At 41.2% G+C, this 22,239-nt stretch overlaps 2 protein-coding genes, 1 long non-coding RNA gene and 1 other non-coding gene across 5 annotated transcripts in view; 1 reads left to right on the top strand and 3 right to left on the bottom strand.

Annotated features, from left to right (window-relative positions):
* Positions 1-588: 588 nt before the first annotated feature.
* lrp3 (low density lipoprotein receptor-related protein 3) lies at positions 589-11,820 on the bottom strand. 2 transcript variants are annotated; one of them, XM_037790068.1, is made up of 7 exons: positions 11,237-11,820; positions 5,004-5,142; positions 4,711-4,916; positions 3,945-4,561; positions 3,271-3,743; positions 2,915-3,047; positions 589-2,557 (listed from the first exon to the last, which is right to left on the bottom strand). In XM_037790068.1, exons 1-7 carry the CDS (start codon positions 11,400-11,402, stop codon positions 1,682-1,684), a joined length of 2,610 nt encoding a protein of 869 aa, XP_037645996.1. In that variant the 5' UTR covers positions 11,403-11,820; the 3' UTR covers positions 589-1,681. The 2 variants fall into 2 exon arrangements, with proteins under 2 accessions (XP_037645996.1, XP_037646006.1); XM_037790078.1 differs by having other exon boundaries at positions 5,004-5,139.
* A 1,819-nt stretch (positions 11,821-13,639) lies between these two features.
* On the bottom strand, positions 13,640-13,713 carry trnat-agu. Its single transcript has one exon. It is a non-coding gene; the product is annotated as a tRNA-Thr (tRNA).
* A 1,723-nt stretch (positions 13,714-15,436) lies between these two features.
* Positions 15,437-22,239, bottom strand: part of dnaja2a (DnaJ heat shock protein family (Hsp40) member A2a) — a 13,043-nt gene continuing 6,240 nt past the window's right edge. Inside the window, exons 7-9 of the mRNA XM_037795671.1 lie at positions 19,005-19,149; positions 18,225-18,352; positions 15,437-16,581 (exon numbers count right to left, since the gene is read on the bottom strand). Of these exons, the coding sequence (XP_037651599.1) occupies positions 16,393-16,581; positions 18,225-18,352; positions 19,005-19,149 (462 nt within the window). The 3' untranslated portion in view covers positions 15,437-16,392. The remainder of the gene's footprint in view (positions 16,582-18,224; positions 18,353-19,004; positions 19,150-22,239) is intronic.
* The window catches only part of LOC119503738, a 20,971-nt gene continuing 20,650 nt past the window's right edge, over positions 21,919-22,239 (top strand). The window contains exon 1 of the long non-coding RNA XR_005210378.1: positions 21,919-21,930. This is a non-coding gene — a long non-coding RNA (uncharacterized LOC119503738). The remainder of the gene's footprint in view (positions 21,931-22,239) is intronic.

The following is a 22,239-nucleotide window of genomic DNA, read 5'->3' as shown; positions in this document are numbered from 1 at the left end:
GAAACAGGTGGAAATAGCAAGCCTGGCTTTGGTTGCTGGGTGTTAGCCTTATATTATACGGACAGATATGAGAGTGGTATCCAAAGTCAAACACAAAGCAAATAAGCGTATTTCCCAAAATGTCAAACTTTTGTGGTTTAATGTTGTGTTTTAAAGGTAGGTCTGGTTTTATTTTATAATTTTCTTACTGTCAACAAGTCCCATGAAAAGACCAAAACCAACAATGTAGTAAAGGTACAGTGTGTAGGATTTGGCGGTGTGGTTGCAGATTGCAACCAACTGAGCACCCCTCCGCTCACTCCTCCCTTTGCAAGACTGCAGTAATGTGAGCCGCAGAGTACAAAACCGTGGTTTCGCTGTTCGCCTCGCTCAGAGGCCATCCATACCATAATAACACTACTTTAGGAAGTCAGACGGCAGCTGGCGGTACCACAGTTGCGTGTAGGAGAACTACGGTGGCCTTCAGGTAACATAAAACGTGAAAGGCTCTCTCTAGAGCCAGTGTTTGGTTTGTCCGTTCTAATAAAAACACAACTATTCTTAGTTTCAGGTAATAAATATTATATTCCTTTTCTGCTAATAGATCCCCCAGAATGTTACACAATGTCCCTTTGATCCTACAAGTATTGTCTGTGTAGCCTGATGTAGCTTGTTCCTCTGTGTCATAGAGCTCCATTGTTGTCCAAAAAAACAATTAGAAAGACATCAATGAGCCATATCGCTGCACTGGATGACATGTTACCTCATTACCATGAACACACACACTGTAGTGTATTTCGACTCAATCCCACTCACACTATACTGCCGGCGCAAATACTCACTAGTTCACCAAATGTGTATTAATCTGCGGCTGAAAATAGTCTCCAACAAATGCACTATTTACTCCTGTTTGAGTAACGTTCAGTACTCCTGTTATTTTTAGGAAATTATTTAGCCATGTTGAAATATAAAAGTATGTACACATACCGTTGACAGTTGAAAAGCATAAAGTGATGGACATACTCATATTGGTTTTGGCCCTTTTCATATGATTTGTTGACAATAACAAAAACACCACCAGCATTATCCTTTAAAGCAACAGCCAACCATGACCTTCTAGAAATGTCATACAATAATAATATTAATCATAATAACACCACTTCATACAATAAAGTGGGAATAAGACAGACTAGAGGTTCATTAATCAGGTTAAATCATTTGTGATCACTGAACAGGCTTTCATGGTTCACAGTATATAGCGGTGCATAATGGCTCTGGGTAACGACGCAAAGGCTGCTTTGGCGTTATAAGAACATGTTGCCAATATGGTATTGGTACTACTGGTGGCCAGAAGTGAGTTTGATTTTCTGGAACAGGCTCATGACGTCTGTTTGCATTTAATTATGGGAGGTGACATTAAGCTCCTGTTTGACAAGAAGGTTTACTGTATAACACAGACCATAAGCACTACCAACGCTGGTTTTATTCATCTTAGCAAAACACTGCATATGCAGAATTTTATGCTCTCAAAGTGTTGAATGGACACGAGCTAATTATATTCTCCTGCATGTGGTGGGCTCAGGTACGAGCCTCACCTCTGGGTCTGGTAGGGACACATTTCAAGGACACTTTAGCAGAGCAGATATTGCTGATACCAGGTCTCAACAGAGCGAGGGGGAAGAAGAGCGTCTTCATAAACTCTTCAGCATGGCGTCGTCTCCCTCCCTGAATCTCCTCCCTCGTCACTGAAGGTCCTGCTGAACCTGCAGAACTTGCCTTTGCCCTCCCTCCTCCTCTCATCCCTGCTTCTTATTTCCCTGCTTGGCACTTCCACGGTAAAGTGGCTGTTGCTGTCCTCTGCTTTCACAGAAGAAGATGAGGGCTCAGAAGGTGAAGTCACCTCCAGCCCCCAGGGGTGATGGTGGGTTGTTGTGGGTGTCTGGGAGCTGCTGGGAAACACAGGGGGTGAGATAGGGGACAAGGGCCCCAAGGGGGAGTAACGTCTCAAGGAAACACCCTTTAGGTTAACAGCGAGCTCCAGGACCAGTTTCCTAGATGGCCGGGTGTGGCATGGGGGTACAGAGGCTTCCTGGGAAGTGTGAGGGGGTCCGCTGTGGGCTGAAGAGTCACTCTGAACAGGGGTGGGGAGCTCAGACTGCGGAGCCCTACTGCTTCCCCTGCTCATAGGTGACAGTTCCTCTTCTGGACTGTCCGCTGACTGTGAGGAGAGAGGTGATGCAGGGCTCTCTGGCGAGCAGGACTGCAGGTCCATAGTGGCTGAGCAGCAGGAGCCCCGCATACCCAAAACTACATCAACCTCTTCCCCGAGCCCAGCTCCAGACCTGCACCTCGCCCGGGAGCCCTGCACAGTTCGGTAGCTGTGGAGCCCCAGTGCGATCTGCGTGGGTCCAGGAGAGTCGAGCAGGGGGGCGTTGCCTCTGGTTCGTCCTGCGCTGTGGAAAAGGCGGCTCCACAGATGCCCAAGACGCCGACGAGAGGAGGAGGAGGTGGAGCGCCGGGTCGAGTGACGTCTGATTTGCCTGCGCATCGCCAATCGCAGGTTCTGTAATACTGAGGCCTGGAGGAGACACAGGGAAACTATAACTCTGTTTCTATCTAACCATCAAGTAGATGGCAAGATATAATGTGTTCTTTTGTGATCTTCAGATGTGCTGGTAGGTGGATCTGGTTACCTTATCATCCAGTATTTATGCAAAGCTAAGCTAAATAGCGGCTGACTGTAGCTTGATATTTACTATAGACTGTTTGCTGAAACAGAAATTGAATTCAAAAAGAGATATTGACTTTGTCTGCAACAGGATTGCACTGCTGCTGCTGGTTATTACAATTGCAAAAATAAGTTGATCACAATAGTATGCTCATATCCTGAGTTTCAGGAAAATGGGCCCCAGGGTATATCGCGGGAATGCACTACCTGGGTGGGGTTGTACACCGGGAAATCCTCCACCGGAGGGATGAGACCCTGGGCGATTAGCTGACCATATGAAGGGGGAGCCTCTCTCTGAACAAACTCGGCCTCCATGCGAGTCATCTGAGTCTCGAAAGCTCTGCAAGGGAGAGAGAGAGAGAGAGAGAGAAGAAGGAAGGAGGAGAGCAGACAGACAGCAGGAAGGATGAAAAGAGAAAGAATTGAAGTAACGTAGAGAGTAGTTTAAGATTAGAAACTATGCATTGAATAATTCAAAGGGATGAAGAAAAACAAGTAAATAACATGCAAAAGCAGAGTAAGAAGGGGGACCGGTAATAAATACTGAGCTGTCGTGTCCCCACCTGTACTCTCTGTTCCTGAGGGAGTGGAGTTTGAGGGCACAGCCGAGGGCAATGACCAGCAGGAGGCTGCAGACCAGACTGCCAATCAGGGCAGCCGTGATCACTTTCCTGGGCACCGCCGCGAGGCAGTCCCTCTCGTCGCTCCCGTCTAAGCAGTCCTCCTGGCCGTCACACCGCCACGTCTCAAAGATGCACAGGTTGGTCCCGCAGTGGAAGTTTCCAGGCTGGCAGTCGTAGCAGTTCTTCTCGTCCGACCCATCCGGGCACCTCTTCTGGTTGTTGCACCGCTCGGAGGCCGGGTAGCAGACACCGGTACCGCCCTCGCAGGGGAACTGCCCGTCTGGGCACGTCGGGCAGGCCTCCTCGTCTCGGCCAGACGGGCAGTGCCAGTAGCCGTCGCAGCGTTGGCGTTCAGAGTAGCAGCCCTGATCACTGCCACAGGGACGTTCACCGGGAAAACAGTAACCTTTGACCTGGGAGGGCAGAGGAGGAATATGTCACTGTCTAGACACCGAGAGGACAATTTGTTCTCTGCTTTATTGATTGTGCTCTCTTCAACAACAGAAGCTTAAAGGTAAAGAGGTTTAAACTATAAGCTGTGAGAGACAGATGAAGGGTTTAAATCTGGAGACAGTTTCTGAAAAACAGGATGCAGTATTCCCAGTTTGCAGTACCTGGTATGTGGCGTTGAAGCCATGTCCAGGGCTGCGAGGCTGGGCCATGTACAAAACACTCATCTGTCCCCGGCTGGACTCCAGCAGCGCCGGGCGCCTGTTGTTATGATATGACAGCACCTGTAAGAGGTGCTCGGCACGCTGCAGCAGGCCGTCATAGACATGCAGAGAGTCTCTGGGCCCCAGCTGCAGGTCCAGCTGCAGCACGATGGGTTTGGGGTCCTGGGTGTCCAGCGACCAGGAACACCTCAGCTCCGCCGCAACGCTCCTGTTAGCCCGGAAAAAATCCGGGGAAGCAAAGGAGCCGTAGAAGTTCCCCAGACGTTTGCCACAGGTGGTGTCGGGGCAACCTCGCTCGTCTGTGCCGTCGGGACAGTCGCGGGCTCCGTTGCAGCGCAGGGCGGCAGGCAGACAGCGGGTGGACTGGGCCTCGGTGCACGGGAGGGAGCCGAAGGGGCAGAGGCCGGGCCGGGCCTCGGTGGGAGGGGGGGAGCAGCTGCGTTCGTCTGTGGCATCGCCACATTCGTCCTGACCGTTGCACTTCCAGGAGCGAGGAAGACACTTCCCGTTCCCACACAGGAATTCATCTGACTGGCAGCTGCTCTGACCCAGGTGACCTACATAGAGAATACATTGACAGATTGCAACATCAGCTACTAACACTCAAAGAGAAAGATGTAATTGGTCTTTTGTGACATCCCTTCATTATTCATATTTTAAATTGTTTATATTTTACAACCTCAATACCTTCTTTTGTCCAGTTTACCTCTGATGTAGGAGAGGCGGAAGCCCTGGGCCTGCCCTGAGCTGTTGGCCTGAGAGTGGAAATAGAGCCAAACGCGCCCCCTGGTGGAGATGAAGGGCGGAGGCAGCATGGAGCCACACAGCCTGGATTCTCCGCTCTTCGTCGGCGTCAGCAGGAGCCAGTCTCCCAAACAGCTTCCCGACTCCGCTACGTCAAAGTTACGGAAACTAGAGCAGAGGATTGACGATTTCAGGTGCTTACTCCACAACAAATGTCATGTGTACACTGTATACTGTATGTGTGAGGGGTTCTACCTGATGGTGATGACCTCTCCCTGACCTCCCTGGATGTGCCAGCTACAGTTGAGTCCAGCGGGGTAGTTTAAAGGCCAGGAGGGGCTGTAGATGACACCCCGACGCTCTGTGTGGACCTCCACTCGCTCACTGCAGCCTGCTGGGTGACACACAGGGACAATAGATGTTTATGTGTTACCAACAAAACACTGACCTTGTTATTTTACACCGTTAGGTCTTTGTGGATAATATAATATATAATAATACAGCATAAGACCATGAAAAGACTAAAACTAACAATGTGTCAGTCCATCTATCTATACTGTGTGTTGCACCCAAGCACCCTAGATGTAACTTGTTAAAAATGACTTACAAATATATAATTTAATTTACTTAAACAGCTGGGCACTGTATTTTTTTGGCAAATGTTACTTGAATAAAAGTAAATAGCGTGTTTGTTGGGGACTATTTTTAGCTATGGATTAACATACATTTGGTCACTAGTGAGTATTTCCGGCAGCAGCATCACAATGGTGGATGTGGGAATGAGTCAAAATAAACCGCAGTGTGTTCATGGTAATACAGGAACATGTCCCCCAGTGAACTGTATGGCTCACTGATGTGTTTTTAGTAGTTTTTGTACAACAATGGAGCTCTATGGCACACAGAAGAATACGATGTATCAGACTTTACGGTAGATACATGGGAAATACTTTGCATACATATCGTATCTGTAAACCCTGTGACTTTTCTCTCACAGAGCATTTTCTGTAACCATGAGACATCCTTATCATGTTGAATTATTAAGAGGGAAACGACACTACTTTTCACATAAGAGATATGGTCTTTTTATTGCCCTTTATTAATGATGAACTATAAGAAGTACGCACGCTCAGCAGGATCCATACTGCTACTGCCACACACATACTACTCACTCACATTAGTCCCTTCGTTCAAACTCCTGCGCAGAATTTGTCATCATGACCTTATCGTACCAGGAACAGAAACACTTTAAAAGGACCACTTTGCTGCAGCGTTTTGCACAAATATATACTGTTTTATCAGATTCTTATCGTTTGTCTTGGATCAGTGTAAAAAACTTTAAGAGGACCTCATATGCTTTTTCCATTTCTTTTAGTGTGTTATATAGTTTTTTGTGCATTTAAAAGGTCTACAAAGTTAAGAAAAAAAACAAAGTCCACACCGAAGGGAGTTACTCTCCAACACAGAAACACTGCTCCTGATCTGCCTGAAATGCCTTGCTTTGAAGTCCCGCATTTTCTTCCGTAACTTGGTGATGTCACCAAGTAATACATTTGCATAATACTGGCCTAGTGGCTAGTTAAAGCAGAGCTGGAGCGGAGCTGGAGCGGAGTCCGAAGAGTTTGGTTCGTTGACCAATCACAGTTGTGGGCCAGCTGACCAATCAGAGCAGACTGGTTCGTTTCAAACAGAGGGTGAAAAGAGGTGCTGCAGCACAGCTGGTATGAGAACAGTAAAACGTTTTTTTGAACATTAAAGCATGTAAACAATAGAGATGTGACGGTGAGGAAATTTTCCCACCAGTTAATAAACTTGTGACAACACCGGTGTTACCGATTACACCGGACATTTTACAAGAAAAGATGACGGTCAATATGTGTAGCGCTCTAGCTTTGATCTTTACTGTCGGGTGGCGATGTGTTTGGCCTCTCCGGAAGAGGCACCAAATCCTCCGCCATCTCTCGGTCTGTCAACTCTCTCTCATCCCGTGTGTGCGAATTATGACTCCTGCTACTCTTTCGGAGCAGATCACTGTCAGATTGCAGCGTCCGCCGTCCGACTATCTATTGATAACATGCCACTGATAAGCCAAAATGAACTAAATGGGTTTTATTTCTGTAAATAAAAGCAAAACGACGGTGGCAGCCGACCACCGTGTAACACCGGTAACACCAACTACTGCGACAAGCTTAGTAAACATGTTCTAGTAGAAACCCCAAAACACAAGTATGCATCTGAAAATGAGCATAATAGGTCCTTTTTAAAACAATTCCTCAACAAGACAAATGGCCTCAGAGCCTTTCAGGAGAGCTCTGTGCTGATCACATGGGGGCTAAAACAGAAGCAGCAGCAGCAGTCAAACTGGCAGCCAAGGCAACAGCATCGCCCGCTGCCATCGCACCATTGCTCCAGGGAACAACAGGCGGTGTGAGGTGGCCAAGAGGAGCACCAGGAATAAAACTCAGACCTCTATGGAGAGCAGGCACTGGGTCCTATTGGCATCAGGTGTTGTCTCACAGCGGTTTTAAAACAGGAAGGCTTGATGCCAGAGGACTGTGATGTATTATAAATGTTTATAAATGTAACATCAACAGGAAGGATTTCAGTCTCTTTCTTATGCTGAGAACAAGAATATAAAGCTGCTATGTTTAATCATCTCATTACTGCTTAATGCCACAGTAGGAATGATGCACAGTGTGAGAAGAAGGTGTCTAACAAGCCTCTTAATTACGCAGAACCACAGAGACAGAACATCAGCTGAACAATGATTATCCAACATGGTCACACAGCAGAGAGCCTGCCCGGTTCTGCTGAGTGTGTGTGTGTGTGTGTTTGTTTCAGGCTTTCTTGACGAATCAGTTAAGTCAGCAGAGTGAAAACAAGGGGGGGCGGGAAGGGAAGAATCATTTATTAGAGCTCAGTGATGGATATCGACTACCCGGACACGGCTACCCGAGCACACACACAAATACACACAAACTGGACTGGACCAGGTAGTCTGGAAAGTACAGCTTTTTTCGCAACAGCAGATGTTCTAAATTACATTTGTTATGATCATCAATACATTTAATGACAACACTTATATGAGTGCTACTGCAGTTTCCTCTGCCTTCAGACTCAATGTCAAAGGTTGCCAGAATAACATGAAGAGTCCAGAGTTGCCAAGTCTGCTTATTATAAGCGACTTTGGGCTTGTTTTCCTGAAAAGCCGCTTACAAATATTGGTAGTCGCAGGTTGCGTTTTGTTGGGCTTGTTTCTAAAGTAAAGTTGCTTATTTTGGCTTGCTCCTGTCTCTCTCCTCTATACCGGTCTAGTTTGTCCTGTTGCAGGATCCATACACAACCCCGATCTAAATCTAGATCTAATCTTGTAAAATTCCAAGTTAAAAATGGATGCAAAAATTATATGAAACGTTCAACTTTAAGTTTATCACCAGAATAATGTAAAGTTAAAAGCTAAAAACGGACGCAAAAATGCAATCTAATGCATGCAATCTAACATACATACTGTATATATGAAGTGATCAGGTGGCCGCCTCTCTGTCTCATATTGTGGTAGGTAGGTAAGGTTGCTTGTTTTGGGCTGTTTTTGTGGGGAGAGTTGCTTCTTTTGGGCTTATTTCTATAGACCTGGTTGCTTATTTCTCTCGCAAGATCTGGCAACACTGATGGTGGCCGGTTGGATAAATCAACACGGCATACATCTTCAGGATGTTCACTGGTTTTTAGTTTCATCTTCATGTTTATGTGTAGCATCAGAGGTAAAATATGGTTTGTATTGGTTGAATTATTGTATTTTGTTTCTGCCAAACCTATGCATGAATTCAAATCATTTTAACTTTGTCCTACTTTGCTGCTTATCTGTCAACTGTTTCAAATCAACAGCAACAGATACTGTAGAGAAAAAAAATGTTTTTCTACCCATAGGGGCCTCAAAGGACCAGAATGCTTTGCAGCTACAAGACAGTCATCTCAAGCTTTTTTCTTAACTGAAGACTCTGAGACTGTTTAGTCTTCCAGCCTGTTCAACCACAAACCTATTTCCCATAAGTCCAGCTGCCAACAAGATCATCAAAATGGTAAAAATAGATTAAAAGGTGCTCTATACGGTATCCAGAGCATTGATATAGCATCAAACAACTATTTGCTGTGTAAAAGTGTGTTTTTAGTGCATGTTCGTGCATCACTGCATCACACATCATGTTTTTTTAGGCACAATCTTATACACAAAAGCAACTAATAAATATAGCTGTTAAATAAATTGAGTAGTTCCTTCTCAAATGTCGTGGAGTAGAAGTATAAAATAACATAAACTAGAAAAAACTCAAGTAAAATTGTATGAATACATTGAGTACATGAACGTAGTTACATTCCACCACTGACAACAGTACGGAGTACCTGAGAGAGGAACGGGTGGATTAAGTTTTGGTTTTAGATTTCATTTTGCTGTGTTGCAGACTATTAATCCCTTCAATCTTTCATCCATGTTGTTGGCAAAAACAAAATGCAATCCCTGGTAGCTCCGAAAGTGTGTCTAAAAATATTTTAAATAAAGAGATACTGGCTTAGATACTGCTTTTGTGCTTTTTCCCTGTCATTTAGTGAGTTATATAGGTTTTTGTGCATGTAAAAGATCTGCAAAGCTACAAAACAACTGGGGCTGTAAATCGATTCAAATATTTAATCACCATTAATCGCATGATAGACCGTAGTTAATCACAAATTAATCACATTTTTTCATCAGTTCAAAATGTACCTTAAAGGGAGATTTTTCAAGTAATTAATACTCTTATCAACATGGGAGTGGGCAAATGTGCTGCTTTATGCAAATGTTTGTATATATTTATTATTAGAAATCAATTAACAACACAAAACAATGACAAATATTGTTCAGAAACCCTCACAGGTACTGCATTTAGTATAAAACAATATGCTCCAATCATAACATGGCAAACTGCAGCCCAACAGGCAACAACGGCTGTCAGTGTGTCAGTGTGCTGATTTGACTATGACTTGCCCCAAACTGCATGTGATTATCATAAAGTGGGCATGTCTGTAAAGGGGAGACTGGTGGGTACCCATAGAACCCATTTTCATTCACATATCTTGAGGTCAGAGGTCAAGGGAAACCTTTGAAAATGGCCATGACAGTTTTTCCTCACCAAAATTTAGTGTAAGTTTGGAGTGTTATTTAGGTTCCTTCTTGACAAGCTAGTATGACATGATTGGTACCAATGAATTCCTGAGGTTTTATAGTTTCATATGATGCCAGTATATTCTAACTTTAAAACTGAGCCCACTACAATCTCTGGGAGATCGATTGCGTTAATGCGTTAAAGAAATTAGTGGCATTAAAATACATTTGTGTTAACACGTTATTATGTCACGGTGAGAAAATCTTCAGACCGGTTAATAAACTTGTGACAACACCGGTGTTACCAATTACACCGGACATTTTACAAGAAAAGATGACGGTCAATATGTGTAGCGCTCTTACTTAGATCTTTACCGTCGGGTGGCGGTGTGTCTGGCCTCTACACCAAATCCTCCGCCATCTCTCGGTCTGTCAACTCTCTAGCTAGTACTCTAGTATTACATGGTCGGTACCAATGGATTTCTTAGGTTTTTATAGTTTCATATGATGCCAGTAGCTTCTAACTTTAAAACTTTAAATCGATGATACTGGCTAACATAAACATTCTGCTTCCTCGGCTATAAAGTGTGAGAGACAGAGAGAAACTAGTACTTTATGTGTGAAAAGGTGCCAAAACAAGTACCAACACTGGGATAATGTGTGTTTGATGGGATGTTAACTTGTTCTAAAGGTTCCCCCACACACACCTTTGAAATATGAAACAGTTTGACCCGATAGTTTGGCAGTTTGGCAGCCCTCTCCTTTATTTTCTTGCCAGATAAAGTGCAGGATATGATAACAGAGAGAGAGAGAGAGAGAGAGAGAGAGAGAGAGAGAGGTGGGGGTGGGGGGAAGACTGGCTGCAGAGAAGCAGTGATGTAATGCTGATAGCAGCATCACATTTGTGAAAGAGCATCCATGTTTCCACACTAAGCCTGATCATTTAGCCACCACAGATCAATAATAATACACCCCAGCAAGGGTTTTTCTGCAGACAATGATACAGCCTCATCTTCTCACTCCCATCACCATCAGCATCCCATCACAACAATGAAAAACACATCACTTTAAGCAAAGTGACACTGGAGAGAGCTGAATAACATCCACTCCTATACAACAGCTTTATAATAGGGGGGTTCTCTGCTGTGATAGTCAGAAGCTTTATAAACAAGACCTCCAATGATGATAAACAGGCTTAAAAACCAACAACAAACACTGAATGTTCTTTTGTAAATTGAATAACATGCATATAACCCTATATGTCCTGCAGGATTTGCAGCACATATAAATAAAATGCATGCACAGATGTCCATCTCAACATTACAGCAGTGTGTTTAGATGCATTGTTGTGTCTCACCTGCACAGAGCAGAGTGGAGCTGAACCACAGCAGCAGTCCGAGCAGCAGCAGCAGCAGCTCCGTCGGTCCCATGGTCGGTCCGCCGGGGACTTCTGATATTATCTCGGACACACTCTCCTCGGTTTGTCCTTCGACATCTGAGTCCTCCAGAGAAGCTCCCAGCATCTGTCTTCAGCTCAGACACACCGAGAGGTCCTCCTCACCGTGGAAAGGCATTGTGTGTCCTTTACAGCCAAGAGAGGAGCAAAGAGAGACACCAGCTGTCAAGGTAGATAGGGCTAACCACGCTGCTTCCGGTCAACGTCTTCAAAATAAAAGCCGTGGTTAATCATCAGCATTTAGAGAAACACTAAACATTTACAATAAATGTGTGCATTTAGAGCAGATACTTGTTGGAAAGTCATATCCAGGTGATATTTCATTAACTGAACTCCCACACACGTTGTTGTAATTGGTCTATGAAGCCTAGTAAGGCAAAAATACACCAACTGTTTAACTTACATTAAGGCACATTTTACTTCAAATTGCATTGCAGAGATATACTTCATGTTTTTTTAGTTTTTTTTTACATTTATCCTTTGATATTGCAATATATTGTTATTAATTGTTTTTATTTGTTTGTTTGTTTTATTGAAACAACAAACATGAATTACTTCTTTATTGTTTTCTTCCATTTACATGCATGTTCTTTTTAAAAATCTATATATTGTAATTTGCTTAATGAATTGTATATATGTATATATATGTTTTTGTTTTTATTTTGTTCTTTTTTATTTATTATTTATTATTGAATTGACGCTTTGGTAATATTGTTCACCTGCCAGTCATGCCAATAAAGCAAATTGAATTGAATTGAATTAAAAATTGATATATATTAAATCTTTACTTAAATTCTAATTTTTTATTGTATTTGCTTTTTGATCTAGTTTTAAGTAGTTGGAATGTACATTTAAATATAGAGATTTGTAAATACAGTGTTTTTCATTCCTACCTCGTGTCTGTTTTGTGTGAGTGATGCACATTTTTTGTGATCTACTGTATGTAAATTGCTGCTGTAACATTGTAATTTCCCTTTGGTGTTCAATAAAGTCTGTCTATCTATCTATCTATCTATCTATCTATCTATCTATCTATCTATCTATCTACACTCAAGCCTGTTTTGATTGTCAAATCAAATTGTAAATTGTAACAGTTGCAAATTCAAGGCAACATTTTTTAGGTTTAAATCATTTAATTTCATATCTGGGCTTCTGGGAAGATTTTTGAAAGGGTGTTTCTTTGCCAGTCTGCCAGATTGATCTGCATCTATCTATCTATCTATCTATCTTTCTATTTATCTATCTATCTATCTATATATCTATCCAATATATATGTCTATGTGGACAGGTCTGACTCGCTTTGTGCATCATCACACATGTAAAAAAAAGTATATAAATTATAAATAAATAAAATTATAAATAAATAGAATTGTACATATATATATATATATATATATATACATATATAAAATTATAAATAAGTAAATTTATATATATATAATTATATTTATTTATAATTTTATATAATTAAAAAATATATATATACGTATATATAATTGTATTTATTTATAATTATGTATTTAATTGTATTTATTTCTAATTTTATATATATATATAATTGTATTTATTTCTAATTATATATATATGTTGCAATTATTTATAATTGTATATATATATATATACATATATATATATAAACGACAGACATGGACAAAAGGCTAACACTGTTCTCAACTAATCACTGTATAAAATAGTAAATAAATATCAGTAAAAGTTGAATATCAGTTATGTAGGATTTGGTCTTTACAGCTTTGGGTTATAAAAGAATAATCGTGCATATAAGATGTTTTCAACAGACTAAAGACATCAGGTTTTGCAGGTCTTATTTTGAAGGCATAACAGCCTAACTTCCGTTCCCATGGTGACCCACTCTGTGTTCAGCTTGCCGCATCTAAACAGGACAAAGTGGTCCTCATTATTCTTTGTTTATGTGTCTTCTTCCCTCATTTTACCCGGGTTGAATGCGACAAACAGCTGGGTATAAACTGTAGACATCATCCTGAAGTATAGATTACTCAATAAACGGTGTTTACTTGTTGAAATGAAGAGTAATGTCCAAGATGCTTCATGATTCTCCTCGCCCAATCCTTCCATTGTAGTCTGACTGATAAAAGGCCGTTTCACTGTCACCACCATGTGGTCAAATAGATGTACTACAAACCCTTAACTAAGTGAATACACTACATTTATGCCGGCATTTTCACAGAAGCCACGGAGCATGTTTCTGGAAAATAAGGTGCATGTTATTCTATCAGTGTTTAACAACGAGAAGACAGGAACCATTGTGACAGTGTGGAGAGTAAAAGGCACCGCTGGGATTCGAACCCAGGATCTCCTGTTTACTAGACAGGCGCTTTAACCAACTAAGCCACGGCGCCAGTGTTCACATCGGGGGAAATACGGCTTTATGAAGACAGACAGTAAACACTAAGAAACTACGTTTCTCAGGCACATGTCGACACAGCCTCTGCAGGCTCACACTGACATTGACATATATGGTTGTAATATATGGGGGAAATTAAGTTTAAACACAGCCTGGATACTGGTAGAGTCAGGGATGCCATGCAGCTATGTTAGCTCATTTCTCCTGTCTGTAAGTGCATGCAGGTTAAAGTTATTATGGACTCCTCACTTCTACGTCATCATATAATGTTATATTATACAAATATCAGTGATTTGATTACAGCTAACTTGAGTGTAGAAAAAAAAATCTTGGAGCCAGCACTGCCTCCTTGTGGCCATGTCTTCACTTTACAGTTCACACTAAACCCATTACAATAAAATAATGATTAAGATAAATGAACACATGGTGAAGGAAACCTCCTAACTTGATTAGGTTAACTGAGCTAGGAGAAACACCTAAGTAAAGGCTGTGACAGTACTTATTTAAGGAGAAGAAGAAGTGTTTTTTAAAGTTATTTAAAATGAATTAATAATTAATATACCTGCAAATAGAATATGCACATATGATATAATTTTTTATTCAAAAGATGATTTGTTCAGTTAAAAAACAAGTCAATATTTTACTTTTTCCGTGTATGAAATTTGACATAATTCATTAAATATCTAATATATATATATATATATATATATAATATCTAGATAGATAAATGTATTTATTGATCCCAAATTGGGAAATTATTGTGTTGTAGCAGCATGTTATCCAAGCAATGCACAGGAACAGTACATAAAATGTACATGTCAACACTAAAGAAATATATCTATGGAATATAAAATATAAAGAAAAATTGTATACACTATAAATATACCCGACTACAACAACTAACATAAAAAATCTAAATTATAAACATAGAATAACCCGCTTCAGACATTAGCAAGTGTGCAAGTTATTTATCCTGTCTCTGTCTTGTAGTCATCTAATATTGCATTCTAACTTGCCTGAAAATTGGGAGAAAATATAAAAGGGTCAATTACCAAAATTACCTTGGAAATTGAAACAAACAGGTAGTTTGGACAAGTACAAACCACAGTAGGCAAGAGAAAAAAATATTGTTGCTCTTTTAACCTTTGCAAATTTAATGTGGGAAAAAAACAGCCTTAAAAGTCCTAATGAAAATACAACTTACAATATAGATGAAGGAAACTTGGGAGTGCCATGAGGACACAGCGATTATCTGCCTCTCCTGACACCTGTCTTCAACAAAACCCATTACTAGGTATTGTTTGTCTGCAAGTCTTTCCATTTACTCAGACTGCATTGAGGACGAAGTGTGATCTCATTCACTTTAATGGGGTGACTGACTGATGATGGAAACTTTGGATGGATATAAAATGAGCATCAACACATTCTTGTCAGGTGGTATTTGCTGTCAACAGCTATTATTGAGAAACAGTTGGCAATCAGTGCTGACAGGATCTGTGGATTAGCTCTGGTCTCTGACGCATTGTTTCTGGAAAGGATGTTGATTATTTTCCAGTGTAATAATGCTCTGAGGCTCTGAGCATCCCTATTGTGTATTGGTAACGGCAGCAAAAGTCTCAAAGAGTCAAAGCCAATCTGCTCGGCTAGATAAAACTATTTATCTTTTTGTGATTGTTAATAAGAATGAAGAAATAAACCAAAGCACCACACACAGCATGTGATATTTCAACAATTTATTCAACAACTTCATAGACATTTTCTTAAGAAGTGTGCTGCTTTATTTGATGTTTGATAAGTGCGGGGAACCAAAGCTTTTTTACATGCACATGGTCTCAGCACAGATACAGGCTATACGTTTTTGTCTTTTCACTTTGTCATTTTTTAAAAATCACACAGCTTTGAATACAGCAGCTGATGAAGCTTACCAACAACCAGTTCAATGATATACACAATAACCAATGTTTTTTTTCTGTTTTAATTAAAATATAAAGAAAAGGAAAAAACAAAACAAGTAAAAACCTACAAAGAAAACAAAGCTGTAAAAATCAGAAACAAATCCTACAAATGGTGCTGAGTGGATGAATCCATGAAGGATCTGCACGTCACATTGCTCAGCTGCTTTGTCTGTGTATGCACATTGGTTAGTTCTTAAATTAATTATTGTAAATACTATGAAAACAAAATGCAAGTCACACACTCAGCAAACAAGAAACATTCCTTTTTCTTCGACTGATCTGGAGCTCCCATTAGCGGAGGGGGGTGGACTTTAACGGGGCGGAGTGACAGAGGAGTAGAGGGGTGAGCGCTTCACCTTGAACACCAGATCACAGTCCTACATGGCATTCACAGGGGCAACCATTTGTTTTGATACATCTTAAATACATTATATGACTTCTACCTGAAGTTTAAAGTGTCTAAATCTGTTTCAGGTGCAGTGTAATGAGTCTTTGGCTGCCCCGGTGTGAGTTCTTAAGACAAAGATCAAAACAATCCCAGCACGCAAGTCAATAACATTAAATTCCAGGTGCCATGATTCCATTTGATCTGTGTCTGAGGAACTACCAAGCCTTTTTTCAGTCTCACCTACCTCCTTGTTTACTCTGCAACTCGGACATTTTCTCCCCAAGCAAAACGTGGGTCATATACATGTGTGTGTGTGTGTGTGTATGTGAGACTACTGGTGGGCACACTGTACCCCCGGCCCGGGATGGCCTCCCTCTTCGTCGGAGCTGTCGTTGTAGGCCTCCCTGCGGCTGCCCGATGTCGAGCTCTGGCTGACGTCGTAGTCCTGCAGGTCCACCTCCTCCGTGTCCGCGGTGATGATGGGCGGCTCTGACCGTGAGGGCAGCATGTCCTCCAGCTCCTACACATGGACAAACATTCATCATTATGCAGCTGTAAACGGAGAGCGTCATCATGTTTTCTAACCACGCAAACGGTTGTGGGGCCGAGAGTGCGGTGATACCGAAGGAATTTGGCCGTTGCTGAGGAACAAAAATTAACTCTATTCAGAGATCTTCAGACAGATAAGAATAAGAAGTGCTACTGTGTGAAAGCTAGTGCTCAATCAGTAACCCATTTATGACCAGAATAACTCTGAATCCCTGAATGGAATTACTGGTATAAATTTAGCTGCAAATTCTTACTTGTGGAGGCTGAAGCATGCTCGTTGAAAACCTGCGAGTTTACTCACTTTAGTTGATCTACATTGTAGCATAATAACAAATTTATAAACAGTACCAATAAATATGTTATTTGTCTTATATTTTTAAATAAATTGAAGTCCATCTGAAATTAAAAAACACATTTCTACAACATTGTGTAGAATATCTTTGTAAATTACATGCTTAAAATGCCCATCACAAGTTCTCAGAGCCGATAGTGACGTCTTGTTTGTTTACCTACAGTCTGAAACCAAACTCTATTCTGTTTACTATCACAGATGATTAAGAAAGACGGAAGATATTCACATTTGAGAAGCTGACCCCACTGAATTTTTGCTTAAAAACTATTTAAATGATTAATAAAGTAGTCGCCTATTCATTTTCTTTAATCGACAATTGTTTCAGATTTTATTTCCATTTTATATCCCTTGATCTCATGAAGGCACATCTTTTCTGTCATGTCATTAGTAGGTAAATACAAAAAAAGAGCTATGATATGGGAAGTACACTAAACATTTACTTTCCATCCGTAATTTCTCTTTGCCTACATTACTTGTTTTTCAGCCAAGATGTTTGAACAAGCTAGCATCCACCAGGAAGAAAGTGCATTAGTAAACATAATACTGGTCCGACAGCTTCATCACTAAGATGAGATAAAATAGAACTGTATTTATGCCGAGGGAAATTGTTGTGCAGTAGTAGCACCAGTGAGCTGTAACTGTTTAAAAAAATCTTAAAAATCTAAACTTAAAGCCTAAGCAGAATGGTGTGAATCCTTTTCTTCAATACCACTGCCACCAATACACCATCTGTTCCTTCACCTCGAAGCTATATTTAAAAGAACAAGTGTGTTTACATTGTGTCTACGCGCCACTGACAGCTGTGATGTCCCCTAAAAAGGCTTGAAGCTAAAGAGCATTTATGATCTCCACCATTTCAATAATACATCTGAAATGACATGACTGCAGAGAGTGTTGAGATATTTCAGTTGTGTAATAAGGCTCACTGTACGTTCTACCTGAGACAGTAGTGCTAATAGCTTTTGTGATAATAACTAGCTCACTGTACATTCCCACATATACAAATCTGCAAAGAAACCCAACAGAGTAGCCGGAAATCTTGACCCTAAATGTGTCTTTATGATTTCATTGCTAAATCTTTCTGGAATTTAGCTCTACATTTATAATCTGAGTCCATAGGTCATGACAACACATATTATATTATCAACACTGGTAGAGTATAAAGCATTTAGGCCAATAGCTGTTCTGAATGTTTGTATATTCACTGTAGTAAATCAAAGAATGCCAGAAGATGATAGACAGGTAATAATAACATGTCATACCGCAAGTTTCTCAGGGCTGATCCAGTTGTTGTCTGGGAACTGGACATCAAACTTGACATACAGGTCTCCCTTCTCAAAGGGGTTTCGGTATTGTGGCATGCCCTCTCCTCGCACCACCCTGACTGAGCCTGGAAAAGATGCAGTGTGTTAAAAAAAAAATTCACAACAGATCCCAACTTATTCATGCAGCATATTATATTATAGCTGATTCCACAACTTCCAATGCATGTAAACGGACAAGAGAAGCCAAGCCAATTTTATTTATTATGACACCCTCTGTCCTTGGACCCGCGCTTCAGAGAAGAAGAGGGAGGAAGAACGTGTTCGAGAGGTGACTTTTGGTCGTCTTTCCAGAACTCACAAGAGGATGTTGCTGACCCCACTCTCCCCTCATTTATCAAGAACTGTTGCTGCGTCCTTGACTCGGGCACCCAAGTCCAACATCACCAGAGCTGCTTCATGCCTTCTAAAATGTGCCTCCTTGCTGTGTTCAGGAACCCAGTGTGTTACTGTTTTACTTCTGAAAACTGCCTATTCAATATTAACACTTATCACACACATGCAAGTGGAATCTATTCACCCATGACTTCTTTGTAGTGAGACAACAAAGTTAGTGTGGAGCGTGCTCAGGTGTGAGGACATGCTAATGTAACACATTCCTTTGTGCAGCAACTAGGTCATCGGCGCTTTTACCTTATTAACATACAATGTGTACATCTGATCGGTGAAATAATGTTAAAAATAGAGAAGAGAAACAGCTGAAGTAAGCAGAATATTAACCTGGTTCAATGACTTTGCCAGCAGGGTACTTCACAACGATCTGTCTTCCGTCTAAGTGTTTCAGCATAAACTGGAAGCCGCACAGCGCCTCCACCAGCCCCAGCTTGTGGTTCATGAACAGGTCATTGCCATCTCGCCTGAATGTCTGAAAATAGAGAGAAAGAGATGAACTTTTTCATACCAACATCACAGGTCATTTGTCAATGTCTCAAAAGTATGCATGCATAGTTTGTTAGTTTTAGGACAAAGGAATTAAATGACTCTGACCACAGTATTCTCATAATCAACAGTCAACAAACCCACAGCATCTGCTGGTGAAAAGCAGCACTGCAAGCACAAACAACTGCGACAGTGAAATAACCTATAGTATTAAGCCTCATCTGGAAAACTGATTACATTTGTGCAGTTTCCTCCACAGAGCTTTGATGTCTGACTTAGTTTTGAAAGCCAAAACATTTGTTTAACTTATCTTCAGATACTGAATGTACAGAGAAGCAAATTAACCTGCCCGCTAACACACAACAACTATTTCCATGCATTACTCATAGGAGTGGCATGTCGGTAACATCCAAAGTACTTGTCAATGTTATCTGTGTTGCTGTAGCCAGCTGTAGTAGTAGTAACCTATTTTGCTTGCACCATCCACGAACATATTTTGACATGACGGATATCTCCTGGGAGAAAGAGCCGGGGCATCGCTGCAGCTCAGCCTGCTGTTCCAGTTAAGCCAAAATCACTTAGCATTGTCAAAGGCAACCTGGCTCGTACAAGAAAACCTGAGAAAACCTGATTTTACAGGGAGGGGCAACTAACTGTGATGACCGAGTGTCAACCGCTTATCAGCTAATATTTTCAACTCAAATGTCATCACAGGGATTTGGCAGAAATTTCCAGAAATGTGAGGCACTTGTGGGGCTTTTCCTGGATCCCTCTGTTCAATGCGTCTCATACTACTTTTATAGGATTGAGGTGTGGACATTAGGTAGACTATAGTATTCAGGGCTATAATTTAAGGGCATCCCCTCATCTCATTGACAGGAAAAAAAATGATCAGGGGTGACAACAACAAATATTGCAAGAGAGTACAAAATTCAAGAGTGTGCAAGCACTCTGTCACACACACACTGGTGCGCGCACACACACAGCGAGAAGATGAATCGCAGCTGTCAGGCAGTCACACAGACGTCCCAAACGGTGTGGGATTTTACGCTTTCTGGTGTCACCGGCGGTATAACCGGCAAAAAGTACCACGGAAGAGAAAAATACAAAAACGGGGACAAAATCCAACCACGCTCTCTGTCTGTCCCTCCCATTGGAGAGGGTTAACAAAGTCAATAATATGGATATTATGATAAAAAACAAAAAACAGATTGACTTATAATTATGGAAATAATATTATTGAAAAAGTAATTTTGTAATTGGGACGACCAGCATTTACTTCGGGATGGTTTAAATTGTATTTTGGGACGGTGGTTAATAAAGTGAAGATAGAGCCCTGGTATTAATGTTGTCCTGCTAACCAAGAGGTGTGTCTCAGACTGTTATCTTACTCACGAATCAAGGACAGCCCAACGGCTCATGAATGGCATGCTTCTGAAGTATACTGGGTGTGCTGGTTAGCGAAGCAGCCCCAGACAAAAGCAACACCACCCAAATTTTAGGTGTTAGATAACTCAAGTCAAGATGTGTTGGTGGACCTGCCCTCAGCGGTTGCTCATTTCACTAATCTGTTGTGTTGTGTAATGCAAACTTAAAATATTACTCGAAATAATGTATCAATATATAAGAGGATGTCTGGTCCAACAACAGCAAGAACATAGCTAAACATTCTTTGAAATTATGTTGCATCTAAAATTAGGGGATTTGGTTGTTAAAGGTTGGCCAATTCACCATGGCAGGTATCCACTCAAGTAATTCCATGTCCTCAGTTTGTACAATGTTCAGCTCTGACAGCACCGGACTGTCAAGACAAGCTGGTTATTAGCACTCAGGCAGTGGAGAGGTTTGAAGAACCACCAGCTGGATGCGACTGCAGTGACAAACTGTAACACTGGACTCTGTAACACTGTCGCAGATATGGTATATCACTCGTTTTTTTGGACCTACGCCAGGAAAATCTGATTTATACCGAAACTGGTTATGCACACTCAGCACCTAGTGGAAAACCAGTATGCATTCTGGCTATTTCAACACATGTAAGACCATGCGTGACTTTTCGGGCTCAAAGCACTGACTTTTAAAAAAGCAACAACAAAAAAAACAACAAAAAAAATCACAATGCTAATCCCCAATACGATAGTGCACTAGCCTCTAGCCAATGCACTACGTTAGCATTCCAATAAACACTGCAGAGAAACCATGAATTAATCCACAAAGGAATGGGATACAGCTAAAAGGTAAGGCTGAAAACAGGAAAACATAATGGACACCACCTATCTGCTGTATTGTCCTAGGCGCAGGCTGTGAAAACTCTTCTGAAAGGTTCTCCTCTAACTGCTTCCCAATGTGTAACCATGTTTTTTTTTCCAAAACAAACCTACCATCCCTCATTTAAATAATTTCTTATTCCATCAAGAGACACAACCTTCTTGGCAGACAAGTATTTTGACAGTTCTTTTTGATACATTTTCACAATCTGTCACACAAAATGCCAAATACTTCCATAACCGCTACATTGCACCCAAGTAGTAGTGCGAAGGAAGGAGATTACACGAAATAAGGTTTTTCTTGCCCATTTAAATCTAAGACAGATCACGCACACATTTCTTAAACTGCTTAAGCAGGAATGAGGAATAAAATGATCAGAAACACAAATTTAAAGCACAATGTGTCCAAGGGACAAATCAAAGCTAAAGAACAAGAATAGCTGACAACAGATGTCAGAGGACACGCAGAAACTATGGTGTTTGTGATCTCAGTAAACTCAGTTGAGTTTGGCTTTTACTGTGAAGCAGCTGTGAGAATTGTTGAACTATATTCACGGAGGGTAATAAAGGCTTTACATGAGGTTTGGATTTGCACATATTTTGCTGCTTTTCAAGCTTATCAGTTTTACACAACACTAACTTGGCAAATTCCAATCCTACAGAAACTTTAACTCTGTTTTATTAGCCCATCAAGAAACATGATTAACCTTTTCCAGACAAACTCCACTCGTGTAGCGCTTCTTGTACAGCAGATGTACAAAGTTGTCACCTGTGCACCCACATGCTTGGGTCTGATGTAGCGCAAATGG

The sequence above is a fragment of the Sebastes umbrosus genome, chromosome 2, assembly GCF_015220745.1.
Source record: "Sebastes umbrosus isolate fSebUmb1 chromosome 2, fSebUmb1.pri, whole genome shotgun sequence".
NCBI classification, from domain to species: Eukaryota; Metazoa; Chordata; class Actinopteri; order Perciformes; family Sebastidae; genus Sebastes; species Sebastes umbrosus.
This window is presented reverse-complemented; position numbering and strand designations above follow the sequence as displayed.

What these genes read in the sequence shown, in the direction of transcription:
- lrp3 (XM_037790068.1), bottom strand. Translation starts at nt 11,402, where the DNA reads ATGCTGGGAGCTTCTCTGGAGGACTCAGATGTCGAAGGACAAACCGAG. An exon ending in CTCCACTCTGCTCTGTGCAG is followed by an intron (nt 5,143 to 11,236) that starts GTGAGACACAAC and finishes TGTGTCACCCAG; the next exon opens with CAGGCTGCAGTGAGCGAGTG. An exon ending in GGAGAGGTCATCACCATCAG is followed by an intron (nt 4,917 to 5,003) that starts GTAGAACCCCTC and finishes CCTCTGCTCTAG; the next exon opens with TTTCCGTAACTTTGACGTAG.